The following is a 24,016-nucleotide window of genomic DNA, read 5'->3' as shown; positions in this document are numbered from 1 at the left end:
TTTGCTGGCCTTCTACAGTGACCCATGATCTTCTATGTTTGAAAAGTATACATACTACCCTCTTATGCTCTTCAGGTTTTCTTAAATAACCATTGCTTTCTACATTCTTTCCCTTTCTTCAAGAAAAAGCTAAAAATACTTTTTCTGAAATAAAAATTTAGCTTTACCAAATTTGGGCATAGTAGACATTTTTCTACCGTGGGCTGAGATATTTTATGTCTCAAATAAATGATAATTATTTTGCAGCTGGGTTGCTACACTAGATTTTAATTTTTTGACTATTTATTTGCTACACTAGCTAAAAAAGAAAAAAAAGCAGCTTAGAGAACTTCTTAAAATTCTGTTTTCCCATATCTGTACTGTTTTAAATTTCAGCAGTTGTCAATTCAATAATTTCAAATTATATGGAAAAAATTATATTTGTTCAGCACTCTTTAACAATTCTGCCTTTTTAATGGTTGAAGAGCAAAAATAGCCTTCTCATGGTAAAGGAATTGGAATAGCTATGAAATCAAATCCTGCTGTGCTTCCCACAGTTATTTGGGTTTTGTTTTCTTAGAAGACACAAGGCAAAATAATTTCTTGATATAACATTGACATTATAGCCATACTTAAAAAATAAGCTTACACATAGGAATATTGAAATTCCTATTATTTTATTTGATATTTGAACATTCTGTCCATTTAGGTATTTTTCTTTACTATTCTTTAATCAAAAAAAGAGTAGTCTTTTTCTCTTTAAATAGAAAACTTTAATATACAAATGAATGCAAATCTCTTTCTCTCTCTTAACATCAATATAAACTAGGAGGAATTGCAACAATGTCATGTCAAACAGCTGTTGGGGAAGGCTAAAGCATAAAGTGATTGAGCACTTCATAAAACTATAGTTGCCATGACAGATAGTACATTGCATGACATTAGGTCCAAGGAAAACTTAGAAAAAATATTTACAAAAGGTAATCAAATAACACCTGGTTGATGAATAACTCTCTTCATAAAAACATTTGAATACACAAGACTGTCTTCTTTCTATACCAAATCTTTTTTAATGAAAAAAAGTCCTCCCTCTCACCTTACCCTTTATTTTTAAAAATCTGGACTGAAACACAAGTATAGTGCCACAGGGAAATTGTATCTCAGGTTCTGATAATTAGCCTTTCTCTAACCAATAGACCACATTCTTCTAGAAGACTAAGTCTCCAGTGATGTACCATCTTCATCCTTTAAGGAGCAAAATGCAATACATAGTAGGAAGCTCCAGGCCAGAGAGATTATCCCAAAAATATAGATTTGTAAATTGATTGTATCTTTAGTATTAAATGGCAGATGAGAGAGAAGTCATGAAAACAAAACACAACTAATGTTTCCTATGTTAAAAATTTTCAGAGATCTTCTGGAGCAACACTTGTATGTTATGTACTAAAACAAGCTACAAAAGTTAAAATGTCCTGTCATTCAGCGGTGCTGACACTTGTTATTCCTATTGGCCTGAGTAGGAAATTTGAGCCTATAGCACCTTTGAGCATCACATAGGTTTTATTTAAATGATTACTTTTTAGGCACTCAAATCAGAAAAAAAAAAAAAAGGCTGTTAGAGTGTAATCTTATGAGAATGTCTGACTTTCAGCACTTTGGATTCACACTTTAGAAGCATATCTGTACTTAGAAATGTGGACTCTCCCCAAGTCAATCTGAAGTGAAAATTCCATAATAAACATATAATTTACTACAAGTGGATTTGCAGAAAAAGAAGTGCAAAGTAATGCCAGAATATCACTAGTGCATAAGTAAGCATTCCTTGTGCATGAGTCAATCATTTTATTGAAAGAGGATATAAATAAATGATGTTTGAGCCTTTCAAATACTTAGATTTCTTTATATGATACCTTTTAGAATATTTCACAGCATCTAAAATATATAAAAATAAATATCTACAACATTTACAAAGTATGATACAATCCAATCTTTAAAAAGAATTGTAAAGACATGTTCTTTAGCTCATACTGAGGTAAGTAGGTTTCTGTAAGACTGAGAAGAAAGAGGATAGGCAGTTATTTTGAAGGAATCCCTTTGTCCAGTTGTAGTCTATACCACAGTTTAAAGCATGTGACAGTCTCTGGCAGTTGTAGTGTGTTGATCCAAAGTCATCCTTGCTGTAACTCCATTGAAGTAAGTTTAGTTATGCTAGGGACACATTTATCCCACTCTGCATTCTCTGTTTTAACAGTGTCTTCTGCAGAAACCCTCATGGCTTCATCTATATTTGAAGTCATGTTCATCCCAGGTATGTGGAGATGCAGTTCTGCTGACTTCAATGGGCAGAGCATAGCTGGGATATCTGTAGATAAAATAAAGATTTTTAGATCATTTCACTGCTTGTGTCAGGGGGCTGGCTAACTCACTTTCTGATTCTCTCTCTCAAAAGACTATGCATGTGATAATCTATTAATAAAATGGTATTCCAGAAAATGTTTCAAATTGCATTTGAAAATTTTAAGTGAAAGATTATTGACTGAAGATGAAGGGCATTTCTGATGCAAAAATCTTGGTTTTTTTTTTTAACTTTTTAACACTTTCATGTGCTTTACTACTTAATTAATATGCACTGTTTAGTCAATTGCCCTGTGCTTCCTTATCCAGATGCCTCTCTGACTAGCAGAGCACCACAGCTTCCTGTTTACAAGTCAGTCATGGAATCATTGATAGTTTGGGTTTGAAGAGACATTTAAAGACCATCTAATCTAACTCCCCTGCCACGAGCAGAGAATAGAGAGAAGAGAAAGATGATAAATGAGAAACAAAGGATAAAACATAATTTGTAGACACACTGTCATATGGGTTTCATATTTGTAACTTTGCTTGTGCCACACATAAAGGAATGGCAGTACTACAGAATACAGGAGAAAACCCCATTCCTTCTGCATTAAGTGAAAAGTGGCTTCCCAGCTGATCCTGAACATATGCAATAGCCTACCTAAAATGAAAAAGAATGGATCATTTTGGAAAATAAATTAATATGGATTTCCTATTTGATCAGCCTAACTCACATCAGAATGCATGCTAAGCAGATAATTTGAAATAGTTAAGGACATTATGGTAGTTCAATCTCTACGTCCAATTTTGGCTAAAATATTTGTTATAAAATATACCACAACTTCAGATAATTAGATCAGAGTAGAATACAGCTATTTATAAACACTATCCAATGACAGGGAAAATAATTTTCATACTTTCAGGTATTTGTTCTTTATTTACTTAGGAGTCTAAAAGTAGTTATCCAAAGAAAATATTTGTATAAAATATGACTGCTTTATTCCCTCCCTATTTGCAACATGACTTTTTAAATAAATGTGATGAAATTTTCCTTCCTCATTATATGATCAAAGTTATGGCATATTCTTTAAAAATGTTTATTTTAATTTTCTTTTCTTACAGTCAGTTCTTAATTTTAAACACCCTTCTCTCTTTGTGCTCAGATCCCAATACTGATGGATGCACAATTAGAATTTACTTCTATGGGATCAAAAGGCATAGGGACCAGTATACTAACAGGGGGTAACAGATGCAGTACCATTTGATGGAATTGTGTTTATGTTGGTCAATACAACGTGTTCTGAAAGTTTTGAAACGTTATCAAAATTGCTGATCTGGGTGGTCAAGGATTTCCGACTCTCTGTACTGGCACGACCTCTGGTGAACCGTTCGTCATGGTGGCTGCGAATGCCAAAGATGCAACAGGAAAATGCTGCTTTAAATTCTTCTCTAAATTTCCCTGTCAACCACAAAAATGACTCATGAAAAAATTGTACTATAAACCGCATTTCATCAAACTTTATAGATTCGGATATAAAGGAGTTATCTAAAGCAAAATTAATGTGAACCACCCAGATGGTCTTCTAATGCAGAGGTAGAAAATCACAGTTTAATCATCTTGGAGAAAGACAGAAAAAAGACAACCTTTCTAAGAAGACATGCGAGATGTGATGTGAAGACTGAGTTATAATTGGCTAGACAGAACGGACAAACTAGAATGATTAATGAAACCACCTCATAGATAGTCTGCTGATTAATTACATATGTAACAAAAAAAATTGAGCACATACAGCTCAGCCTTGAATGACTGAATCCTTACTTGATATATGAAATGAGACAGCATGGTTAATTTGTGTTTTATAATTAGATTTGAAAGAAGAAATAGTGTTTGACAGTCTCATGCTTTTGGGGCTCAGAGGAAATTGTTCAGATAATTTTAATACTACACACCACAAAAAATTACAGCAGACTAATATGTAGTGAGGATCAATAGAATTTTGCCTCCCTGTATTTAGCTGCAATACTACCAGTTCAGTTCCTGATTCTGCTCTCCGAGCCAAATCACACATATACAAACTAAGACAAATCTATGCTAGTAAGTAAACAACATCCTAGCTGGTTCTTTGAAGTTGGCACAGTCTGGTCTTGCAAGTACTGTTGAAGATTCACAGCCTCCAAATCCCAATGCTTGAATATAACATGTCAGCTGGGGACAGCCCCTGGACTGTGCTCCCTGCCAGAGGGCATCCAGAGAGTGTTTAGAGGAATGGTAATTGCTTCAGGTCAAAGTCATGCCAGGAACTTCTCTACCACATGAATGTCATGGACAGTCACACTCTAGCACTTGGACTCAGGCCCTGGCACACTCTGGGTTACTTATTGGTAGACAGCCTGAAGGTACTGGGATGCTTCAGGCAACTTCTTCTAGGAAGAGATCTAGCACCCACTGAATGAACTGAGCTGAAACTACAAGTCCATTAATTTTTTCTATGGCTCATTATATTAAAATTATACATTAAACTTGAATTCTAGGTAACTGTAACTTACCACTGAGGAAGTTATAAATAATAGGATTGGCTGCACTGTTTGCATATACAAGCCAGTGTGAGAATGTGAACCAGGCATATACAGTTTCTCTGTCATCAGCATGATTAAACATCCCCAAAACCCTACAGAAAGAGAAAAGCAAACCTGAAAGATGGCAAAATCAGCATTCATTTAAAAATATTTCACAACTCCTAGCCTAATTTTATCTCTGATGACCTATTTGCAGAAACACAGAAAGGCTGATTCAGCAGTGTTCTATTACTTGAGAGAATGAAATCCTCTCCCCAGCCCTCAGGCTCCTGTCTTGGTGGTTTAGCACAAATGAGACTTTACTATGGTGAAGATGCACAACTTTTCTGACAAGTAACTAAAGTCTATGGTGTCAGATAAGCCAAGAAAAGACAGGAAAAGTTGCTTTTGGTGTACCCATATCATGGAGCTTCCTGGCTCCCCAATACACTCTCTAGGCCACTCTCCAAATATCTCTGTAATTGAAAAGGCATTGAACTAGCCCCAAACCTGAGGCTGTCATAGCAGCTTGTGTCCTGCAGGGAAATCTGCATTGCCCAGACTATTTACATATTACTTCTGCCATTGAAATGAAAATCTAACTCTGGGTCTACTCTACCATTGTTGTTGAGGCAGCCTGTGTATTTCCTCTGTTTCAGGTTGTAGGTGGCCTGAACCATCTTCTGGAAATAGTTTTCTCTATATATTTTCTAGGAAGGGACTTGGGAATGAAAAGTATTTAAATTAGGCCTCAGGAAAGGGCCAGAATTGAGTGGGATGTATTTAAACCTTGAAGAAATCCTTTAAAAACTAAATGTTCAGATAACACTCCAGTTAAAAAAAGCACCAATAACATGCTCCTTATCTTTTAGGATATTCAGATATTCTGCTACATGCCATAAGTTATTGGTATTCCAGAGTGCCCATGAGGTGTAACTTTACCAAAGCCACTGTACAGAAGTACAGTAAGGTTGTACAAAAACCAAGAGTGTACAGAATTACATATGAAATGTGCAGAGAGAAAAAGAAAAAAAAAGTTGAAATTCAGCTTCATAGGACCAACCGAAGGGGTAGCCTAAGGCCTCAAACTGTACATGGGTAGCTTGGGTTTAAAATCAGCATTTCACAGCCAAGCCACAACACTGCACTCTGCTGCTAACCTTCAGCTGCTGCTTTAGGTGACTGCATGTCCAAGGGGCATTTACAGCAAACAAACTGTAATCCCATGTAAATGATGAGGTTTAATGAGGATAGGTTAGATCATTTTCATGAGGAAGATCTTGTTAATAAGAGTTCCACAGTCTGGCCTCTAGTTTAAGTACTATGGATAGGTTGAATATATAAAATATATAATATTTTCTTGCAATTGTATGCTTATTTTTCACTTCTTTATCACACAACAAATAAACTAATTCTTCAAAAGTATCTGTCAGAATAAAAGGAATCTTGTAACAGAGGATTGTTTTTAGACAGAAAGCTTTAACCAAGTGTTTGTATTTTGGGATAAACTTTACCTTTTCAAGACATTGAGGATGCTAATTGGTAGATAGCAAAGTGCAAAAACCAGAAGGACAACCATTAGCATACGTGCCGTTTTCCTTCTTGCACGAATCTGTTTTATTTCAGCTGCCACAGCACTAATCTTTGACTTTGTTGATTGTCCCAACCCTCGGGGTTGTGCTGAGGGCTGCTGAGGCTTCCATTTCTTCTGAACAACAGAAGAAGTTCCTGGGATCTAAGGCAGACAAAACAAGGGGCATTTTTAAAATCTATTTTTTTTCCGCAGATACAAGAAAAATAGACCCCTTGACATACACTATGTAAGCTGACAGAGATAAAAAGGAATTTTTAATTAAATGAAGTGACTTAGCTGCAGGAAACAGGCTGAATTTCAGACACAGTAGAGGGACTGCATAAAAAATTATGCTTTATACACAGATATCAACTGATGTCCTGAAGAGCAAATTCACTTAAAAGTAAATTTTCTTTATCTTCCACATACTTTACCTTGTTTGTGTCTTCAGACTATCAAAATGACCAACCCTATTGCTGCAACTATATTGCTATAAAATTCTACATTGAATGTTTTGTTGTATAGCAGAGTGTTTTTTCCCATTAATATGCTGCTAATATAAGATACTGAGAAGTTTTTCAGTACTGGAAAACAAGGATTTAAAGTCTGCATAGCTTTAAGAGCCATAAAACTTCTATACATGCAACCTAGATGACAGTGAAGTAGCTAAAGAAATAATCACAGCTGAAGTGTGGATCTCTCTGCAAAGTTCTTCAAAACTGAGAGAAATAATGGAAAAATATCAAGAAACAAGAAGTATTATATTGGTTAAAGACATGTTGCAATGAGTATATATAGGACCATGCTATTAAAAAAAACAAAGGTTTTTGTTTTCTGTGCCCTCACATAAGACAAGCCAAGAAAACAATTTTGCTTCAGTTCTTCTAAATTACTTCCTGCCTGCAGCAAAATGTGAAAGACTGCAGATGTCAAGGGCTTTCTCAGAGAACTCAATTGCAATTACATTTATAGTATTTTCAATGTCATAAAGTGCAAAAACCTTTTGGCTAGAAATACAGTTTTATTTATATGTGGTACAATTGTGTATAGGGTGACTAATCTCATGTGAAATATTTCAATTCCAAAATTATCTGGAAAGGTCACAATGCCTATTGTAACTTTTTCTTTTTTTAATAGGGCGTATCCAGACAATCTGACCAAAAAAATGATGAAATTTAAAAACATTTATTTAAGAAATGTAAAAGTAAGCTAAAAAGCATGCACATTCAGAATTTTTCTAGAAAACTTACTATGTTGGGGTTTTGGTCAGGTTTTGTGGGGTTTTTGGTTTTGGTCTATTTACTTACTTGTTGGTGGGGGTGGGTGGGGCCTTGTGTGTGAATATCTTCCTTGCACAGACAAGCCCTTAGTTCAGTATTTGTGAGCATCACCAAACATGATTAATACCTACTGGAATATTTTGGCAAAGTTGCCATGTAATGGACAGGAAATCTATGAAGCAAAATTTGGGATAAGCTATTACTTTTAGTTTTTACTAATGCATCCATGGATTTGAAATAACTCAGCCCCTTGCACTTCATCTGTGGGTTCCCACGCACACATCTGAAATCAGAACTTACCAGCTTCACAATTGCATGTCTGTCCTATTGCAAGGGATTTTCCCTACTTGCAGAGAAGTGATAGAATGAGAGGAAATGGTCTCAAGTTAAGCCAGGGGCGGTTTAGACAGGATAGAAGGAAAATTTTCTTCATAGAAAGGGCTGCCAAGCCTTGGAACAAGCTGCCCAGGCAAGTGGTTGAGCCACCACTCCTGGAGATATTTAAAAGATAAGTAGATGTGGCACTTAGAGACATGGTTTAGTGGTGGACTTGGCAGTGCTAGGTCTCTGGTTGGATTCAATGACCTTAAGGGCCTTTGTCAAGACAAATGTTTCTATGCACATACAAGTATACACAAGTGTACACATGGAAGCATAATGAATATATTTGCTTGTCAGTAGTGAGTCAGTCACAGAGATAATTTTTAAGCATTTGTAATTCCAATGTTTTAGAAAAGCCTATTAGCTGTGAATAAACAAATGCTAAAATTTAGTGTTACTTTCTTAAGCACCTTTTGTCTATCCCCTCAGATAGTTATCAAGGGATTTATAACCAAAGAAAATCTCTCCAACGTAGTATCAACTTGCAAAGATTGAAAGGGTATATTTCAACTACCAAAAAGAAAATGGATAAAGTTCCTAATTATTAATACAAATGGGCTTTAGCGTCAATGCATTTGGACATCAAAAAATTGAAGCATACTTGGAATTTGATATTACAAATTGTGTATCAACACTGTCATCATAAGTCCATTCAGTTCTACTTGTTCAGAAGCAGTCTTTAATCTACTTAAAATTCACACAAGGACATAGACTTCTAAATCACTACTTCCTTGCTAATAATTTTAAAAAATACTCAAAATTTCCATTATTTCTTGCATAATTGTTCTTGTCCTTTTAAAGCTGAATCATTAATTCAAAGATCTGCTTGATTTATACAATCAGAAATTTTAAGAGCTATTACACAAAGTATGGTAACAATAATTTGTAAATCAATCTTCTATTTTTCATCTGAATATTTGCATGCACAGCACATTACATTTTAAAAAAAGAATGTTTCGAAAAAATGTAGGGCATAGAAAGCATCTACTGTTTCTTGTGTTTTTTCTATCACGTACATCTAAAAAGCTTATTGTACCTTGCAATAAGATCACGACATTTAACTGAATTTCTGGTAAAGAGCGTGATTTTTTAAATTGAAACTGTTACCAAAGAATACATTTACAGCACTGCATTCATTTGTGCTACATGACTGATTACAGCACACCTGCTGCACTTAGAAAAGTGCCTGATGCCTGCAGCCAAGTCATAGTTGATAATAGATGTGCCGTGGTTTTAATTTCACTTAGTGCAGCCTCTAATACATAGTGCTATCATCTATGCCAGGCAGAGAGGCAGCTGCAATTTGGCACCACTGATAGCACTAAGCCTGTGCAGAATTTCTCTTAAGCCTGTGCAGAATTTCTCTTTTTGCCACTGAAAAATAAAGGATCATCCTAACCTGGTCAGCATGCAAAACGAATAGGGAGAAGAAACATTGTGAAGAACAAATAGACCCAGCTAAAACAACTGGGGAGTGGAGACGGGGGGAACCCGAATAAAAAGGACTTGCTTTCAGTCATTCAACTTCTGCTCTACATCTGAGCCAGCAATTTCAACTACTTGTAGGTTAAGAACAAGTGCTTTGCACTAACTTAGTTAATGAAGAGCTTGAGAGGGTAGGCAGATTGTAAAGAAGATAAAGAAGAGAAGGTTGAGAAGGATTATGGTGATAAAGTCATTGGGTGATACAGAACACATTCAGGAAGGCAGAGCATATTACAAATATGTTTAGACTGAACTTAATAACAAAACTAAGCAAGACAACCTTTGTTCTGGAGAAGAGTCCCCTCAAACTGCAAAGGTGAAATTTTATCTACAAGCTATCTTGTTATTTAATCTTATCAACCTAAGAAATTAAAAGCAGAAATAATAATTTAAAGCTGATGAGCATGATAAACAGCAATTCTGGTTTAACCTAATCTGATCAGAAGTGACAATAATTGCTGTTATTATTTATGGGCGATAACGAAAAGCCTTTAAGTGTATTTAGTATTTCCTGCATATGAGTTACTTGCGAGAGACATATTCTTTCAGTGTAACATTTGGTTTTTTAAATTTTTTCGTAAGTATATTTAGAAATCTAAAGTCTATTTGTGATTTCTCTGATGAATCAATTTGAACTCATGGGTTTGACTCAATGACCTTGGAGGTCTCTTCCAACCCAGTCATTCTGTGTGTATGAACTGCATGAAAAATGCTCCTGATGGGGCAGGTATTATCCTCTGCCCAGGAAAATTGCATGGTATCACATCCTGGTGAGAGAGAAGTGATTCATGCCCATATGTTGATGGAAATGAGAGGGAATATCTTGTATTATTTCTTCAACAGGATGAGTTTATTGTCCTTTACAGAATGACAGAGCAGCTGGTGGTGGACTACAGCTATAGATAAATCCTGGACAAAGCAGAAGACAGCAGAGAGCATCATAGACTAGTGCATGACAAATTACAGTCCACACAAACAAATTAATTTTAAAGATTCCTGAAAAAAAAACTACATCTTTTTTGCCACTTAAATTCAAATGTTCTTTGTCTGTTTTTCTCCTTGGTGGGTTTGTTTTGTTTAGTATTCTTGCTTTCTTTCCTATATTTTTTAATTGAAACTTGAAAAAAACAGATGTTCACATTAGAAATTGTGTCAATTATTTGTTATCAATTCACATCAAATGTTATTGATAACAGCCAGCTTCACTTCAGGCAATTCCAGTCTCCCAGTACTGACAGTTGGACCTTCTAGTTTACATATCATTCAGAGTGGACCTGCCATCAACCTGAGTAAGAAAAATAAAAATAAAACTAACTAAATGAGAAGGTCAATCAAACTTTGACTGCTACAGGAGATTTTAGCAGTATAAATAAGGTCACCCAAGGTATTTTGGTAAGCATTTCAGATACAGTGAGGGAGATCTTTCTTCTGCCTAAAATCCATTTTTCTGTTGCCTTTTGCTTTCTTTCTGCCCTTCACAGACACGAAAAAGCAGTTTTCTTTCTGACTGCCTTTATTTTTCAACACATCTCAATGCCTACCCAAGGTGGCTGCATATCTGCCTGGATGTAAAAATCAAAGTCCTAAGTGACGACATGGAGTTTATAAAGAAAGAGGTTGTACATGGGAATCTGCACAAAGTTGCAAGAGCAAGTAAACAGAGACAGTGACTTACCTGGCGACACCACAGCTTTCGGAATATTTGCAAATAGGCCAACACCATAAGACACAGTGGTGCCATGTATGTCACCAGAAAAAAGCACATGTGATACATTTTGGGGTAAACCTCAGCTGGAAAGAGAATTCAAAGAGGAAAATTGCATTTAAATGTACATAAATTTCAAAATCTTCTCAAGAAAGTTTATTCATATATAAGCATAATAAGAAGATGTACCAAATGATATTATGGTCAAGATTGCTTTTTTAAGCACTTCTAGATACATTCTATTAGAAACATGCTTTTTATCTCAAGCATCTCCTATATCACAGTACTGATTTCTTATCATATTATTACTTTACGCATGGAGCCTTAAGAAATTTTACTTTTTGTTAAAACAATGATGGATTAATTTCCTTATCTAAGAATGAAATGTTATCTAGAAGTGAAAATTTTTCTTATCTAAAAATAGGTAAGTAATAATCCTCATCCTTCACATATTGAAAAGTTGTGTAACTGTCTTTAGTTTTAATTCTGCAAAGGTTACTATCCCTGAGTAAATTGCACAATTCCTCACCTACCAAGGCTGCAACTGCAAACCACAGCACTCAGGACACTGATGGGAGGAGAGACACATTTCATAAATCACTCTTTGGTGGCAGAATATATGTGATTAAGACTAAGTAATTAATTATTATGATTAAATGTTAAAAATAGAATCAATACATTCAAGTACTTTAAACCTAGGAAACCTCCAAGATGGTTTTTGACTCAGCTTTAACAATAATGGGTTTGATACTGTTGTGTTCTAGTTTCCCATATATCTCTTTTCAAAGGACAACTTATGACTGCTATTTGCTTAGAGAAAACATCTTAAAAGTGCTGTGAGTGTATTGAATTTTAAGAATGCTGCATCTTAAGCTCCAACAATAATTATAGCAGAATATTCTCTTTTGTAATGTTAAACGTCGTTTGCTATTACTGATTATTGGTATTAATTACAACTTAACATCTATGGATGGTCTCAGAAAAGGAATGAAGTTTTGAAGAGTAACAACACATAGCATGAAGAGAAGAGAAAGAATAGAAATAGAAGAGAAACTGCATGAACCATTAAACTGCAAGGTAATCCTAAGCTTTGCATCTCAGATAGAGAAAAGAAGGAAAGTTTATGATAATTTCCAGAATTTCCAAATGTTTCAGGATGATAAGATCTGCAAGTGAAATTCTGTATTGATGAGTGTTTTAATTAAAAAAAAAAAATGAAGAAAAAAAGGAGAGAAAAAAAGAAAAAAAAAGTTGCATGAGATCAAAACTTTGGTGCAAAACTATTTTTTGCCTGTTAAAATGACTGATACTATCGACCCTATCAAAGAAGAGCATGCCAGGAGAATCTCAGACAAAGATGTACAAAGACTTGCCCCATTACTCTCACAGCAGGAAGGAGAACACTGTCATGTAAATTCCAGGCTCACTCTCAGATGCAGACTCAGTAACTCACACTTGTCATTGGACCTGAAAGTGCCAGCTAGTTCACCAGTCAGAAAACCTTCAGTATCAAGGAGATGGAAAGCTGCTATATCAAAATGAAGTCAAGGTTCATTCCCAGCAAAGGCAACAGAATTGCTGCCATTTGATAGTTTTCATGGATCAGGGTTTGAAAAATTCAGATGAGTAGTATTTGACTTCTTACTTGCTCTAAGATCCTGTGGCAAAAAAGCTTATCAACTCCTAAAAAGCAGCTGCAGCTACTAGCTCTTATCAATGTCCCTGTGGGAGCCAGACCATTTGGGAAGGATTTTTTTATAATTGGCATTAACTTGAGATTACATGTTGATTGACGATCTCAAACTTGCTTTTGCATTCCAGAAAATGCAGCCTCACAAGCAGTCCTGCTAGCCAGGGAAGTATTGACATGCATACTTCACAGGTGGAGAGATGAAGGAGAAACTGGAGTAACATGACTTACTGGGATCACAGGAGGTCAGAATTGAAAGTACATTCTTTCTGCTCAGGAGGAGGTGCCACCTGCCTCATCAATGCTCTGCCGGCAGCCGGGCCCCTTTCAGGTAGAAGGACGGTACATATTTAAAAGGCCATCTGGAGTTTATGACTTCCAATTTAGCATTCCAAGTAAAGCAAAACATTAAATGAGCCTAGCTATCTACAAAGAACTGAGGACCAGGTTGGAGGAAGATCCTAACACTTGCCTTTGAAGTTTAGCCACCTGGAAAGTGCCAGCTGCTAAACATCAAAGGAAACCTGTCCCTCCTCCACCCAGGGCAAAGCCCTTTGCAGAACTTTTCCCTAAGAAGCATGACTCTGTTTAGCTTCTCAAGCCAAAGAAAAGCTTTAAAGCTGTTTGATAATCACAGCAGCGAGAAGGAGGAGGACTGGATAAGGATACTATTCATTTATCAAATAAGTGAGTTCCAGGCTTCTTGAATGCAAACATCAATCAGTCTGTGGTCCTGCCTGACTCGGATGGCTGAAACTCCTGCTGCCAAACAGAAAAGGGGAAAAATTCCTTGCCTTCTATGGTCATGTATGGACTTGAGGACAGGGGGAGATTGTTAGCTGGGGTAACCACCTCTTTAAGAATAAAACAATGACTTTCATGTCTCTGGCTGTTTTTCTATTGAAAAAAAAAAGAGAATAATACATAAAGCTAACAGGTGGCCACAGGGGTTGGACTGGGTTCAGATCAGCATTCTTACTCTGCTTCATTCATACACTCTAGTTACCTCACCCGATAAAGGATCAGTATGTTAAGACAAGCTTTCATCTGTCTACTGCAGGGGTTATTAAATACATTTTAAAATTTTCTAAAGCTTCCCTCTCCACATGGTCTTCCAGTCCCAGCCTGAAATTGGTAGATTGAAACTACAGGTTGTGGATTTTTGTCAAAATTTTACTATATTTGTGTAAATACAAATACATATATGTATGTGTATGCACATACATATGTAATCAGACTGAAATAAACAGACTCAAAAAGTTTTGATATGTCTAGCAAATGGAATAGTCCCTTTAGCCACAGTGCTTAACAAAATTGGTACTCCTGACAGCTTCCTTAAGAACAGGGAAAATAGGACTATCAAGTTTTTTGAGCATCAGTAGAGTTCTTGGGTTCTCTACTCTCAGAAAGATACCTATGAGGTTTTGGAGCTGCCAACATCAAGAAGCAATGCAACTAAAAGTGTACATCTTTAAAATAAAGTTTGATAATTAGGAATGTTAGGAAATGGGTTCCCATAGCACAAAAAAAAAAATCAACCATATAATGCAGTGCTTCCAAAACTAAGTTCCTATGTCACAGTACTTATGGTTAGCTAATACTAAATTACATCCCGAAACCAAATGTATGGTGCTTGAGTTATCAACTTATAATAACACTCATCTTAATTTTAATATTAGAAATATTCTGACTTCCTTCTACATTGAAATATTCCACGAGTTTTTCATTAAATTCTGAACATTTTGATAAACAGGATTCACAAATCTTCTTGGAGTACTGCAATTTCCAGCTATTTGTTTTCCAGAATTAAGACAATGTGGTTTTGTACTATTGTATGAATAGTCTAAGAGGGAATGGAACACAAAGTCTTCCCTTTGTTTCCATTCAACCACACAGTTTTGGGAAAGGATTATCTCCATATTCTTTTTATCATTTGCAAAGGGCTTGGCTAATGCACTTTGGCCAACACTCTCTTCTTGAACAGCTCTAAGTACTTAGCTGACTTGGACCCATGGTGAACTCCTTTTAATATGCATTTCTTTTATTTTGGCACTTTATCATCAAATTCAGCACAGCAATTACAGACTTTTATAGAACTGTGGCCAACTCTGCCTCCTTAAGTGAGCCTGCATAGGTCACATGTTGAATCCTTCTGCATTCCCAAATAAAATATTGTTATTAGACAGTACTCAAGATGAAAAACCCTCAGCCTAGAATTGGCAATGAATTTTACATTCAGGAATGCCAGAAGCAATTATAAAGAAATTGAGCCCTATTTTAGACTGAACTATTGCTCCATGTGCAGGCACTGGCAGCTTTCCAACAGCATGCTCAAATCTTATTAGTCAGGGTGGCGACTATTTGTTCACCATTAAGGAGCCCAAATGTCACAGCACTCCTCAGACCTTCCCTCCAGACACTCATCAGACTTTATAGTCTCCAGCAGCTGGTCCTATGTAGGGTACAGTGTCTCCTGCTTTGGCATCTCTGACATCTTCCTGGACATGGCTTCCAGTTATCCTTCCATCGCACCTCATGTTCCAATGGCCCTGGGGACCTAGTATTACAACAGACTTCCAAAACACTTTGGGAAGTGTTATTAAACATCCTCTTTTTGCAGTCCCGACCTTTAGCATTCACAGTTTAACATCCTCAGAACATATGGTTTACATGATACTCTGCAAAGATTTTAACAGATGTGCTGTAATTTTAGACAGCATTAATTGTATGCAGTTCTAAACAAAGCAATAAACACCCAAATACAACCCCTTCCTCCAAACTGACTCTCCTATAGGACCTTCTTAGGGTCTCTTGAGTGTGTGCAACATCTACATCTCCACTTTCTCTTTGCAAATATAGGTTATTTGTAGCAGCATGAATTTCCTTCTCCTTCAACATCCTGCTAGTTAGCTCTTTCTTTGACACTCTATATTAGAATAGTCAAAAAAGGCAAAACAAAATCCAACAAAAATGTAACTATTTCCTTTAAAAATATTAGCCTTTGATTTCTTCTTCCAGCCTTAAGGCTCACAACTCTTTTCAAACCACATCCTTGTTACCCATTTATTTTGTTCTTATTTTGGGGTCCTTTGTGATTTCAAACCATATTTTTCAGTAGAAAAACTGCATATGCTGTGCTTTGATCTAACTCAGAGTCCTTAGACATTTTCAATAGAATGGAAATTATTTTTTAATGACACTCTATTCTCTATATTCTGAAAAGTATGTGTATATATATTATATTTATATATATTCCTCATTGATAAAATATGGTTAACTCTACTTTTGCTAAGCAATTCAATGATTTTGAGAAATCTGCTTCTTGCAATTTAATGCATATGAAGATTCTTCTTTTAAGTTACTATGATAAGCTATTATTAGAATATGGTGACTTTTTCAAAGGATATTTGCAATACACCAGCAGAATAACTAGCAATGATGTTGCATTGCCATTAGAAGAATTATTCATTAAAAAGGCAGCAATAGGGTTGTTATCTTTCAGTGGAGTGAAAAGCTTCCCATTTCAGAAAACTTTTTAGTATAAAATTATTATTTTCATGCTCAATATAAATAATTTAAAATTTTTGGAGTGCTTTCACTCCCTTTCTGAAGTTAGACACAAAATAATTTATTCTATACATGAGTACTTGCCTTTATTATAATCCCCTCTGTCCAAGCACCCACCTGAAGGCTCACATCAGAACCTGAGGACCGGTACATTCAAATTTACACAAATACACTCCATAGGAGTAGAGTCTTGCAAGCACATGGGAGTTTGGGTTGGTTGTTTCTTCTTGGCTTGTTTATTCTTTTTTGTATAGTGGGTGCTTCACCTCAGGCTGCAACTACTCCAGCATAACTGAACAAGAGACACTTGAAAATAGTTCTAAGCCTACTACAGACTCTGTAGTTCAAATGCAACACTTTCCCATTGAGAATCAAAAAGTGGCTAATAAGGATCTGGAAATTCTGAGATTACATTCCCTGATGAAATGCTCTCTTGACTTCCTAATTAATTAACCACATCATTTTCTAGGCTGAGATTAAAAGAATCTGTGCTGCAGAGCTAACCCTGAGGTGATGAAGGAATGAATAACTGGTTCTGCGCCAAAATGAGTGCACAAAAATTGTACCTGGAATGAATGCTGTGAAAGAAAATAGTCATATGACTATTGCAGTATCCTGCAGTGGAAGGGACACAAAATTTTTCACAGATGAAGAAAGAACACTAAAAGTAAAGAGCAGATTTGTCCTCTCCAATGAAACACCAAGAACAATACTCACAACTTTTAACAGAGGCTGCCTCTCAGCTACAAACTTAGAGCACACCGTTGTCAGCAATGAGTACCAGTGAGTTAGTGGCCACCTCTGCCCCCTTGCCTTGTCCCAGAGGACTAACTGGGATGGAGACAAAGAACAGGGAATGCAATACCAGTGTCCTGTCATTAATCCTCTGGTGGCTCTGTGAAAGCCATTGGTAAAGAAGGAACTTCCAGAACAGCACATAGAAGACCCCTCAGCAGTTCAGGCTGTTTAAGCTAATTTATCATGATAATTAAGTACAGGTGGTCCAGTTGTATTTTATCATAATTGTTCACAGGACTAGAACCTTCTTCTGTAGAGACAGCTCTGGGAGAATATCTGCTTGTGTTTTAGCCGGACTCAAGGCTATTAAACAGGAACCTTTTAGTTACATGTTTTGGCAAACTTGGCTTTATTCTCATGTGTGTGAATAATGGTATTACTGATGGCCATTCTATCCCGTGTCAGAGTCACAGCATGTAACTCATGCACTCTGTTAGCACTGGAGATCTGCCAAGGCCCACCGGAGTTGAGCCCTCACCATTCGGGTGGGTGGCTCACAACACTTGCTGTGAACAAAGACACAACAGAAGTAGTTACTCCCTGGCAATCCTTACTGTTTCTTACAGCTCCATTCCAGTAGATAACATGTTAGATTCAAAGTTCATCTGGAAGGACAGGGTTACACTTCCTGTATAGACTAATTTGTAACTGATTACTTTCACAAAGCTATTTAAATTATTTTGTCCATGATAAATTTCAAATTTTAGATAAACTCACTACCCTATATTGATGACATCTGTGTGAATTCTACAATGACATGTAAATTGCCTAGAACTCTCAGGAGATACCAATAAACACTTGTCAAATGCCAACAATTAGCAAAATATCAGGTAAACAGAAAATCTGTTCTTGCACAGTTACTTCTTAAGGCTAAATACTGAAGTCTTTGTAAACCTGCAATGTCCATCAGTCATGGAATTATATAAGCATAAGCATTGAAGGGTGGGAACATTTCTATCCTCTGTGAAGCATTAACACGGTCAAGACACTAGTCAGCCTCATTCATTTAAACTTCATTTAAAATGTACTTTAAGCCTTAACAGCACAAAAGATTCACAGAAATTTCACAGAATTTGAAAAATGATAGTTCCAGGAAAGCTTATATAATCAAGGACATTTTGTGTTGTGTTTATACAACCTGACTTCATATTAACATCTCCTGATATTTTGATTACTTTGTAGCGGCACAAACTCAGTATGTATGGTCAATGACAGACTCACCTCCCCAGTGCTCATCACACACTGTGAACAAGGTGGTTTTATTGGCTAATCCTGGGAACACACTGCTGCACTCCATAACAATAGCCTGAGGAATCATTATGATGCAGGACACAATCCAGATAATTATAATGCTGTTCCTGGCTCGCTTGGCTGTGCTTTTAAACATCAAAGGGTGACAAATTGCATACCATCGATCCAAAGCAATGCAGCTGAGTGTTAGGACAGACACAGAGACTGAAACTGTCTAAAGAAAAAGGAATATTACATAAATGTAAATGTAAGGCTTTTTCCCAGAGTTTCCCAAAAATTATTTATCATACTTTCCCCCCAGAGTTTTAAAAATTACTTATACTTTGAACATGGTTAGTTCTTTATCTGCAATTGTTAAATAGACTCCCAGAAAGACAGACTTCTTTTAAAATCACTTATTCCAGAATTACAACCGATATCCTCATATGCTGTACTCCTGCTAGAATCCACAAGACAATTCACACATTAAGATGCTAACTAAACTGATTAGGCATTGCAAAATCAAATTTTGAAATAGAAAATTTAATGAACTGAGAATTTGCAAAACTTAATCTGAAAAAGCTTTTAAAACATTAGACAGTGAATTTTAATTTTTTTCTTTGTAAAAAAATTTGTTTGTTGGTTTCTATGTTATATTAGCATACCAGAGTCATCATTTTGCTTTTTTATTTTTATGAGAACAATGAAACTCAGGATCTCATTAAAAAGTCCTTTACAACTTAAGGCAGACTAAGACATTTTACTTCTTTTTCAATAAAGGAAATAACCTATCACTTCAGTTTTAGTCTTTCAATCTGTATGCTAATGATCACTCTTCAGATTTTTTTTCACTAGAATGGAGGTTTTGAAAAACAAAATTGTGATTTTGATTGTATCAAGTAGAGCTCATAGCTTCCAGAGAATTTTGCCTTTGACAACGTGGCTCTTTGGCCATAGAGGTATCTTCTGAAAATATAAATTGTGCTGGAGGCACAGAGCTGATGATCTGCATATAATCTGAGTACTGTTTAATTCTTCTGAATTTTAATGACTACAAAGCCAAGTACTTGTCATTACAGTTTTCCCAGTTAGTTCATCCATACTCCTATTCTTAGAAAAGATATTTGTCAATCATTTTGATGCAAATGATTTCAAAACTAGTTAAGTCCACGGGTAAATGACTAGAAGCAATTATTGCTTAAGGCAGACAACCTGATCAACTCCCAGTGAATCTGGATACCTTGAAACAAAATCAGTAAGCACAAAAAAAGCCCATACTGCCTTCAGAAGTTGGATTCTCTGTTCTGGACACTTGTGCAGCTTTTCAGATCCACACAGAGAGAATATTAATGATTTTATTTCTATTTACAGATATTTTTATTGCTTTACATCCCTTCTGAATCATTAATAAAGGTCACAAAAAGTGAAGAGCATCAGAAAAATGTCCCAAAAATGTATTGCCAAAGTCCAGCAATCAGATGGATGAAAACCAGTCTTTATTATGCACAATCACATTCAAGAGGAACAGTCTTTTATGCCTCAGCATGTACTCTGAGATACCTACTCAGTGTCAGACTTTCATTGGATTAGAAGTATTAGGAAGATGTTATTGTTATATCCAGTTTTCATAACAGGGGTAATGTGTACACAAACAGAAAAATCATACCTGTAAGTAGGGAATCACTTTGCAGAGGGTCTGCCCAAAGAACCACGTTTCGGTGATGTCCACAACTAAAGTTGCTGGAAGACAAGTAATCGTGACCAGAATGTCAGCCAGAGAAAGATTCACAATGAAATAGTTGGTAACGGTCCTCATGTGATGATTCTTCCACACTGCAAGGCAAACTGAATTTGGAAAGACAAGTTAGCAAGATGGAAATTACTTAGGAAATGCTTTAAGAGGAAAACATTTGTCTTTGTGGAATTAAGGAAATTTTTGTGTCCTTTGTTTAATACAGAATATCTGAATATGCAATTCAGTGCAAGAACCAGGTGTTTTTTTTTAGAGTGGATAAAAGAGTATACATGGAGAGAGATTCTTGATACACAAAAATAGCTTTCCACAGACTGCAGCGTGGGAAATAATCCAATATACAAAGCATCTTACTTCTCTGCTACTTAATCTTCACTAACTGCTCCTACAACTTCCATCATTTCTCTTTCAAGCCATTGGATCTGGTCTACAGCAATACACATATACACCTGTAAAAGTTTATCTGTTTCCTTATGATAGCATGATGCTTAAATCAACACAGAATCTACAACACAGAATCTTGTAAACGGTATAAATATAATGTTATAAAATATTTTGCTGGATTTAATATATCTATTGCATCTGCAGAGAGTCTGTAACAATTTTCTGGGTAACTGTGATATGAATTAAGTTAATAAAAATTATTTTTGCTGTATTAATTTTTGATTATGATCAAAAGCAGCATGTAGAAGGCACTTTATAAGATGTGCCTTTAAAGCTTGTTTTGTATATTTTATGTCTCTCTTTTTCAAACTGAAAAACTTCTAGAAATTAGGCAAATCAGTCCTTAAAATCATTACACTAAATTCATAAGCTGCTAAATTAAAAATGCCATAATTAAGTCTGAGAAAGTAGCAGAAATGTAATGTTAAAAATAATTTTTGAAGTCAAACCCCGAGTGACTGGAGCAATCAAAAGTTTTTGAATTATTCAGATTTTTAAATTCATTCAGCCCAAGGTCTTTAAGAACTGATGCACAAAATTTTCCAGAAACACCACAGTACTTCTTGTAAGACAAGAATACAATTCATTGTACATCAAAGGGTCTTCCCTGCAAACAATTATTCATCCATCATGCACATCTAGGTGAGTCTCCTAATCTGTCAGGATACAGCACAATGCTTAATTTAGATATATTAAACAGATCAGAGAATATTTTAAAAAATTGAGCTGAAAAGGTCCTCAAGAAGTTGCCCAAAGCTTAAATGGAATCTGACAAGAGTTAAGCCACTCTCTTACAGTCATTAAACTAGCTAAAACAGCTGGAAAAAAAACCATACAGACTTTAAGGCACATAAGCTCTTGAGATCAGATGCTTCTTTAGATCCTAAGAAGGATGATGTGCCTGAAAGCTGCTGTCTATCTTTCAGCTGTATCAGTTGATCTAATAAAATATATTACTTCATTCCACAAATCTTGTCTTATGTCTTTAGAGCAACAGAACTACAGCAGGACTACAACTAAGCAACTGTCGGCAAGTTTACATTTGAAAATGTGTTATATTTGAAGATACCACACATCTCTTAAGTGTGTTGCACTGTTTAATTATCTACCCTACCAAAAAAAAAAAAAATCTTCTCATGTCTCATCTATTATTATTTTGCTGCTACTTGTATAACTTTTTTCCTGCACATAGGCAGGAATGAGGAAGATTTTTTTTTTCCTGCAGCAATGCTTCACACATGTAAGGATTTTTGTTCCATATTTCCTCAAAACTTCAGAGCTTGTTATCTTTTACTCTCAGTCATTTCTAGATCTTCTGCAAACATCCTTGCTGCTGCTCTCTGGACACTTTCAGACTGAACTGAACCCTTCTGGTGAGAGTCCAGTGACCAAAACTGGCAGAACACTCTTTCAAGATCTTATAACAGCAGTGGCAGGAGATGAGATTGCAGTACTTCTTCATGAGGGCTATGCTTAGACACTTAGACTAGGACACAAAGGGAGAGGATAGGTGGCCTTCAGCTTCTCTAAGACCAGGTGATTTTATTAACTGTCTTCTTAAGATATAGGGTTCCAAGGTTCATCTAAAACTTCTGTTGTGATTCCACATATGTTCATCATGTATTTTAATGTGTTGCAGAGATAGCTTTGGATTCTGTAGCTTATATAAATTTAATTTTTGCTATACATGCATCATATTTTCATAAATGGAAATTAAAACCTCTTTACAAAGATCTTCACTGCTCTTGCACTGGTTTTGAAGAGGATGAAGTATACATTTCTTCTATTATTTTCTTCCTGAATACAGAATTTCAGGGTTTCTTAGTTTTGGCCTCAGATATCTAAAAGGCAAGACTTATAAATTAAAGGCTTAAAGGAAACATCATATTAATTGTATTTTCTTCCCATTTGGAAGATTTAACCTACCTACCAAAGTAATTGTTTCTACAGCAATGCATGATAATTACAACATAACTCATCAGAGCTTTATCACTGTCGCTCGTGCATGGGGTTACCACAGTTATAGTCTGATAGTGCAGAGGCAGCACTTAACAGAGAAGTAATACACTGCTGCCCCTCTGGAATATTGTCTGCAGTTGGAAGTGCAATGCTGTGGGGAAAAATATTGAAAAAACACAGAGCTTTTGATAATTTAATACTTATATCTAAACATTTGAAGATTTGGACATGTACTTATGGCTAATTCTTTATCTTAGGTGCAATTCATATTGAGAGTATAGTCCTGTCTTTTACCTGGGCAAAATTTGATATTAATGTGGCAATGTTTTTGTGTACTTCTTATTTATTTTAGCAACAGTTAGAAATTGAATACATAAAAAGTTGTTCAAAAGTTCAGAATTTGGCTACTTTTTTCTTATATTATGGTCGCAACAGTCCCGTGTTCTACCCAATTCAGACAAGTGTATCATTTACAGCCATGGATGTCAGTGCCTAAAGCTGACCGGGCCTATTCCCATTCCTGTGCTGGTCCATGCAAAAAAGACCTGAACATAAACATTATTTCTGGTAAAACAAAGCCATTAAATTGACAAATATGAGGTCAATCTCACTGGCAGCCAGCTGTATCAGAAATCAATTCATAGCATTCTGCACGTTGAGTTCAAAGCTGTCTATTGGTATGAGCAAATGAAACCTTGTGATACCCCAGAGATGTAAGAATTACTACCATTTTAATCTCTGACACAGAGAAAGTGAAGTGCAGAACAGAAGTTGTTAAAGGCTGTACAATAAATCAGACACAGAATGAGAAACTTGGACTCCTAATTCCCTGCCGTGTACTAAACCTTCCAGATCACACTGGCTTAACACAGATGGAATGTAGATGAACTTCAGTATTTGCTGTTCCTCAAAGTAATATAAAAGAGTGTGCCTCTTTCTACTCTTGGTGTAGCAGTGTTCAGGAAAGCCAAGGTACAGAAACTACCCCTGAACTTCATTGAATTCTAATCCATGGGAGTAGGCACCTGGAAGGTGAAAAAGCCCAATATATTGCAAGCATAGAAATGCAAGATAATTTGTTAGTTTATATTTGTCTGCTTATGCTTGTGTATTTCCCCTTTTGACCTCTTCTCCTCAGCGTAAAACATTTCCCACTGTTTTTATGGCACATAGTACAAGAACACGTAGTTGGCTTTAAGTTTACATAATTATTTAAATGCCACCATTTTAATTAAATATCCTAGAAAACCATTCCATTAATATATTAAAAAAAATTAAA

The 24,016-nt window shown here is 35.8% G+C and overlaps 1 protein-coding gene across 1 annotated transcript in view; it reads right to left on the bottom strand.

Annotated features, from left to right (window-relative positions):
* Window positions 1-2,147: 2,147 nt before the first annotated feature.
* HCRTR2 (hypocretin receptor 2) overlaps window positions 2,148-24,016 on the bottom strand; it is a 32,265-nt gene continuing 10,396 nt past the window's right edge. Inside the window, 7 exon segments of the mRNA XM_062488548.1 lie at window positions 2,148-2,341; window positions 3,575-3,775; window positions 4,864-4,985; window positions 6,387-6,607; window positions 11,267-11,382; window positions 18,573-18,816; window positions 20,248-20,426. Of these exon segments, the coding sequence (XP_062344532.1) occupies window positions 2,148-2,341; window positions 3,575-3,775; window positions 4,864-4,985; window positions 6,387-6,607; window positions 11,267-11,382; window positions 18,573-18,816; window positions 20,248-20,426 (1,277 nt within the window).

This window comes from Cinclus cinclus, chromosome 3 (assembly GCF_963662255.1).
Source record: "Cinclus cinclus chromosome 3, bCinCin1.1, whole genome shotgun sequence".
NCBI classification, from domain to species: domain Eukaryota; kingdom Metazoa; phylum Chordata; class Aves; order Passeriformes; family Cinclidae; genus Cinclus; species Cinclus cinclus.
The sequence above is the reverse complement of the archived record's forward strand: the minus strand, read 5'-3'. Positions and strand labels throughout refer to the sequence as shown.